Here is a 7,096-nt window from a genome sequence, read left to right on the forward strand (position 1 = left end):
AGTAGGGTTTAATCATTGCCTTTTTTCAGTCCAATAAAAGTTGAGAGCTTTAATCCAGTGTGCAAATACTCAATTTTTTCCTTCAATTAATTTCTGGTCTTGGATGTGCATACAATTCTACAAGTTCTACTCTGTTAACACTTTTGTCAGATGTAATCCTATTAGTGAGTTTTGTTAAAACAAAGCACAGTGAAGCAGCTGATCTCTGTTGTTCAGGAACAGTGTAACATTGGGCCTTGAAGGGAATACGGTTGCATTAAAAGGTAAAATAAAATAAATCAAGCAACATTTAAAAACTGAGAGTCTCTTTATTAAAATGCTCCAAAAGTCAAACAAATGAAGCTGGCATATTGTGGTGAAAAACACACTTCAGCAGGAGTGAAAACAAAACTTAAAATGCTGATGAAAGTGTTGATACACTCCAGGTGCCTGGAAAGACAGCATTACAAAACAAAAACAGAGGAGTGCTGCAGATGAAATACATTTTGTCTTAATGTTGTATAAACTTTAATAGAGCAAAAGACTGATTTAACGTTCAGGTCATCCATTCAACTTCATCCACTAAACCTGAAGAATGAGGGAAGTTAAAAAAAAAACGTAACAGTTAATACGAAAATGTACTAAAAACCGATGCATTGTGCCTGAGAAATAATCAGTATATATGAGTTTGCAGTTGAACCGATACATTTTCCAAAATACATCAAACTCACATGCAAAACATGAGGGAGTCAAATTCCCGCTACTTCAGCAAAGATAACCCCACAGCATTGTAAATCAAATTTTACAGTACATGCCTTCATGTGCAAATCAATAATTCAAATACAAATCTAGACATTACAGAGGCTTTTTTTGTTTCAAAATAAAAGTACCAGTACAAAAAAATAAGATATAAACCAAACATGGATTGGGACTTATTAGAGTAAAAAGACAGCTTAGTTCCGTCATCGCTTGGGCTTTACATCAAACTTCAATATAAAAACAACAAAATCACACAAATTCCTCAAAGGAATACACATCTTCTCTTAGCAGTAATCAGTTACTTTTCTGTGACGGTTTCGACCAATTTCAAATCATTTGATTTTGTCATGTGAATGTGTTATTGAACCGTGTTTCTTAATTCCAAATTGAAAATATAATTTAAGAGGTGTTCAACAAGTCTGATCACTTCTAAAGAGCTTTCAAGCAGCATTTCTGCTGACAGCTTCAGTTACTCGGTTATAAACACAACGCTGATGGATGACAAACATGTAATTTGTTAGTCCAGCACTGCAACACACACTGTTATGTTATTATAATACTGAGCGGTACACCAGTCAGTTCCTCTAATACCCCACAATAATCAAGTAGCTGACACGTCGTTATGTCGTTCTCAGCTAGTCTTGTTGACCACACACACAATCTACTGGGCGACAAAGCTTCATGCTACAACCCTGAGACGCCAACAACATTTGAACACAAGTAGTGACAAAAACATACAACCGTGATAAATAATGAATATGAAGATAATTAGTGATTACTGGAGGGAAGCGTGTGCCCGTTATATATCTTAACACCTGGCCTGCAGGGTTTTATGAGGTCTGACACTGAGGGAGGCAAGTTGACCACAGTCACTGATGGATTCTTATATTCACTGAGTACATTCATCATTTTACTTGCTACATTTTGATTTTTGTATAAAACAACCTACAAAACTGCTGGTTAAACGTAGCTGGTAGAACAGACAAACCACGGCTGAAAATGTACTGCCTTTTGGCTGCTGGATAGTGTTGCTTCGTCTCTCCCCTGACTAACATGCCAGCCCGTTAGCCAGAGGTGAGATGAGAGAAAAGAAACATGGACCACCTTTGTTACTGCTATAACGTGGCAAACCACACTACATTTAGGCTACATCCACACTAATATGTTTGTTTTAAAACGCCGCTTTAAAACAAAAACAATCTCCGTCCAGACAAGCGTTTTAGGGCCGATTCAGAATTAATCTCCATCCATACTACCACGCCTGAAAACGCATATCACATGAACATACACTTACATGACGAATCAGGGAAGGATACGTCATGACTGATAAGACCCAATCAAGAAGCGAACGTGGGTGTCTGCGTCATCGTTTTCAAAGGTCTCTGTTTTGGTCTGTTCAGACTAAAATGCAAATCTGGAGTTTCAAAACTAAAATGGGGTCAGTAGTGTTTTTAAATGTCTACATTTTAGGGGCTCAAATGCTGGTGTAGTGTGGATGCTAGGCATAAACGTAGCAAAAGGTATGCGTTTTAAAACAAAAATGTATTGTTGTGGATGTAGCTTTAAACACCAAACATGATGATGGTGACATGCTAATGCTGGTGAACAAAAATCAACACCCACAGTGAAGACAATCCTGCTAAGTGGCATACATTGTGCACTGCTACCACAGATGTTTGGTCAGTCTGAAAATGTAGAATTAAAGCCATGATGAGCTCTAAGCAGTACACACGTGGTCACTCTAGGTATCAGGATAAGATATAAAACCGTGCTAGATACCAGTAAACTGTTCCAGCTGGAAGCAGCAGAGAAATCTCACTGAGATGTTCTGAACAACCTCATGAATAGAAAATCAAGTGTATCATAAGTTAAGGCTGTACTCTTACCTCCACTGTAGCACAGTACTGACTTTTGATATAAAAATAAAAAAATTCTACATCAAAACATCTGGTTATTTACACTTTGTCAGAGTAGATAAGGGTACAACTTCAGTACACTGGTATTAATAAATCCATACAAGGCGAGCAATTTAATTTGAAATCCCGATCTGTGATTGCAGAACATCAGCCTCCGCTGGAGTATAAATCGGCCCGCTACTGGCTTTGTCTTATTTAGGGGAGTGTAGATTATTTCCACAGTGAAGCAAAGAGCAACCAACAGTTTATAAAGCTCAACCGGGAGTTCTTATCTTTTTGAGGTTGGAAGAGACTACTGTCTGTAAACACTGAAGGAAAATACACGTGTATTTGAGTTTTAGTGGTCTCAGAACAGTCCAGAAGATGATTTCATCTTTCAAAATCACTTATGCTACTGGTTTGAGAACTGAGCGTAAACACCTTCCCTCTTTCGTGAGCTCTCTGGTGAAACACATGCACGGCAGAGGGATCGCCTCTTCCCGACGAGTGATCGTGTTGAACTTGCACTTCTTGAGGTGGTCGGCCATGCTGGCGATGTTGGCAAACTTCCACTCATTCACTGTACCAAACGCTGTGCTGAATCGCCACACCTGAATGACAAACAATGGAGAAACGATTAATTACTTCTCATGCTGAGACCGTGGACAGTTGTACCATAGTTCCACAAAGAAAATACGTTTTTTAAAATAGTAAATATTGACTAACCTTGTCTGTGATCTGCCATGAAGGAGACCCATCAGCGCGCCGTATCTTCTCCCACAGCAGGACGACCATGCCACGCATCTGGAGCAGACTAGCACAGACATCCCTCATAGTGCGGGACACTCTGGACAGTTGGCACAAGCTGAAGCTGTCCAGGAAGCTTGCTACATGTTGCAACACTTCGAATGGAAGATTGCTGAACTGATCGCACCGAGAGCCAAAGCGGCAGCTTTTTCTTGGAAGGTGCACCCCGTTTTTTAAGGGCAAACCAGGCTTAACCCCAAACGAACCGAGGTGCCTGTCGTGGATGATTCTGAAGCCCTGTACGGACGGACAGAATCGTCTTTGGGAGTAGGTGCAGCCGTAGTAGGCCAAGGGGCAGCGTTGCTCCATCCAGCCATTGAGTCCGGCGTGAATATCCCCGTGGACGTTTTTGAAATGAGACGAGAACTCGTCCCGCCGAAACAACTGCCCGCACACAAACGTGAACATGGAGCGCTGCTTTGTTTGGTATCGAGCCACACATTCGAGCACCAGGTCCAGCCTAAGAGTGTGGAAGGGGCTTGGATTGGAGAGCTGTGGGCTGGCGTGATCGCAGGCTGAGGCCGAACCGATATCTCCCACCATGGTGTTGGTTGCAAGAATGGCTGAAGGGAAGGAGAATGTCTGAGTACCAAAGTCAATGTGGTAGCCATCGACAAACCTGCTGTCTGAGATTCCTCTGCCTCCCGGAGAGTCGCCGAGGCAGAAAAGCAAAGCTGCAGTGATGAGATCGATACCGTGGAGGCCCATTGGGTCCTCTGCTACTTCCAAGTCAGACGTGTCCACTGACTTGTCCTCCATCTTTGCTCGAAACAAGTAAGGGTCTGACAGCAGAGCCCGACGTCCATTAAATGTAAACATACTTATTCCTCTAAGCACTTCAACATTCTGTAGTTTACGCTCCAAACACCTATACCTGAGTTCAGTAGGTAAGTGTTGTAAGAAGTTGTTTCTCACGTGATCAGAGAGCAGGAATGGCATTGGACGTGGAACTGGTGCTTGTTCAAGCACAGGAGGTTCCAGTGCTTCAACAGGCATGTAATTCGGAGGCATCTCTGGCCAGATGAGGTTGGAATCATTTATTGGCTCCTCGATAGTGTCTTCCTTCTCTTCAAAAAACAACTCTACAAAATCATTTTCTTCTACCCAGCTAATCCCATCGTCTTCTTCTCCATCCGTCCCGACTGCGCAATCCACTCCACCTACTGCTCCGAGCTCACACTCTGAATCAGAGTCGCTCTCATGCATGTCAACATTCTTCACACCCTCCGCGACATAAACATTACCACTATCACCATTTTCTCCATTGTGGAGTACTCCATTCTTATCAGTCTTTTCCCCATTTAAATTTCCTACAATTACTTCAATATCCTTGGAATTAGTGAGGATGTCCAAGGCCGCTGCTAAACTTCTGCTTGTCTCCATTGAGGCTCTATACAACCCACTATAGGGCTCCTGTTCCATTTCCACTGTTACATTACCTAACACTGTCTCCGGTAGACTTGACGCTGTGGCCATTTTGTCACTTTCATCTGTTCCCTTATCTCCATTCTTTGACACGGTGGTCGTGACCTTCAGGGACTCCAGCAACATCCTCTGATCCTGCAGAGCCAAAGCCATGTCTAGCTGCTCCACCTCATCAAAGTCTTTGCTCAAGTTTTCATAGGACTTGCGATCAGCATAGCTCACAGGCCAGCGATTCCACTCCATAGTACAACAAACTATACTTGCCGGGCACGTCTCAAGGTGTTTTGCCATCCTGATCCTCGCGATAGTGAACGGGCAGCCAAATCCGCTGTTAAGGCATGGCAGACGCTCGTATGGACACAGTAGACGGTGTTCATCTAGTTTGCACGAGTGAAAAACTGCCCCACAGACAAGAGGACAGCAGATGAGGTTGCAGCAGACACCCGTCTCTGGTCTCACCATGCATCTTCTGTTGATGCATTTAAGGCAGTGGGAGTGCAGGCTCTCCATTTCTTTTACTGTATTGCTCCTTGCCCAACTGGTGCTGGCAGGGGTGAAGGGGTCAACCCTGAAACAAAGTCAAGGGAAATATTTATTTCACAAGTCTTAAGAAACCTAATACATACAGGCCATGTTACAATGTTTTTAGGTAAACACTAGTTGGAACAGAGCATGCTGGTGTTACATTATCCCACGAACATTAAAGCCGCCCACGAGGTCCCAAACTATTCTGTAACATAGTCTGGCACATGTTCTCTCTCTCTTTACATGTTGACTAAATCTTTAGGCTGTTCAGAAACCTTTCACCACAACACCCCTCTTGGGTTTCATGGTGACACCGGTTTTTCCAGGACTTCAGGACCCCCCTCACACCTTTAAAGCTCTGAGAACTCCCCCCTTCATTTGCAAGTTTGCTGAGTTTCAACACATTATGCAAACTGCTTTGCTTGCCAGTTGCAACAAACCCACGAGGTAAATACCTCTGAATCATTAGCCTCTAGGCTTATTTGCTCACTTGTGTGAAGGGATTTGCAGGATAAAACGACACCAAACAATAATTTAAATACCCACAAAGTCTAAAACCGCAAAGCCACACAAGAGGACTATTGTTTAAAGTCTTTGCAGCCGTGGAGAGCAACAGCTAGTTGAATTACGCAAGTTAGCAAAACAGCTAAAAACACAAACAACCGGCTCTAATAAACATTATAATCTGAACAGCATTAATATATTATAGTCTGTTAAACTATAATGCATTGTTTTCATGATAACTCTGTAGGAAAACGTGTGAGTTGATAAGTCAGAAAACTTTTGTTAAGTGAAACAAAAGAACATAAACAACATGGCTGTTAGCATCAGCAGCTAAACTTCGTTAGCATACTCAGTTAGCTAGTTAGCTAGTTAGTTAGCTTCAATAAACTGCTTACCCGAGTTCTCCAGATGTATTTTATCAATACTTCTTTACTTATATCAGCGCCTGCGGCATCAACAACTTGTAAACTACAGCTAGATACACATCTCACAGTATTAAAGTGTGTAAATCTTGCTGTGCTGTGAACTGGCTGCGGCTGGTTCTGAGTCCTCCTCTGCTCTGAGAGTCAGTCGGCGTTTGTGTTGATCTCTGCCAGCCAGCTAGTGTGGGACGCAGGGGTGCTACGTCATCACGTAAATGGACATGTCATCAGGTTTACAGACTAGTGATGGGAATTATGGTTCTTTTTAGTGAGCCAGATCATTTGGCTCAGCTCACCAAAAAGAGCCGGCTCTCAAACAGCTCTTCATTTTACCACTTTTATGATTCAGACAAATTTAGCGCTGTTTTGACCTATGATTAGTAATTGTGCACATATATCACTTAAATTATTCAATATAATTATACTAAACCTTATAATTTCCAGAATACTTTAATTTTACATGCTGCTTCGTTTCCAACTGTCACTCATCTTGTCTGCTATTCGCGCACCGCACTGCACCGCACCTCACCGCACCGTACCGTACCGCACCGCAACGCAACGCAACGCAACGCAACGCAACGCAACGCTCCGCAAAGCACTGCAACGCAAAGCACAGTATCCCCAACGCACCGCACCGCACTCCTCGCTCTATCTCTCCTCCTCTCCCTCCTGCTCTGAACCTGTAGACCGCCAATGCACAGCGCACCTCCGCCCCTCCGCCCCTCCCTGCTTGATGATATGATCCTTGTCTATCATCACCTGATTGGTCGCACGGACTTC

The 7,096-nt window shown here is 43.0% G+C and overlaps 1 protein-coding gene across 1 annotated transcript; it reads right to left on the bottom strand.

The window, feature by feature from the left end:
* Positions 1 to 288: 288 nt before the first annotated feature.
* On the bottom strand, positions 289 to 6,483 carry fbxo30a (F-box protein 30a). The gene is made up of 3 exons (XM_037796212.1): positions 6,290 to 6,483; positions 3,360 to 5,433; positions 289 to 3,244 (listed from the first exon to the last, which is right to left on the bottom strand). The coding sequence occupies exons 2-3, from the start codon at positions 5,373 to 5,375 to the stop codon at positions 3,041 to 3,043; spliced, it is 2,220 nt and encodes a 739-aa protein (XP_037652140.1). The 5' UTR covers positions 5,376 to 5,433; positions 6,290 to 6,483; the 3' UTR covers positions 289 to 3,040.
* Positions 6,484 to 7,096: the final 613 nt, after the last annotated feature.

The sequence above is a fragment of the Sebastes umbrosus genome, chromosome 16 (assembly GCF_015220745.1).
Source record: "Sebastes umbrosus isolate fSebUmb1 chromosome 16, fSebUmb1.pri, whole genome shotgun sequence".
In the NCBI taxonomy this organism is placed as follows: Eukaryota; Metazoa; Chordata; class Actinopteri; order Perciformes; family Sebastidae; genus Sebastes; species Sebastes umbrosus.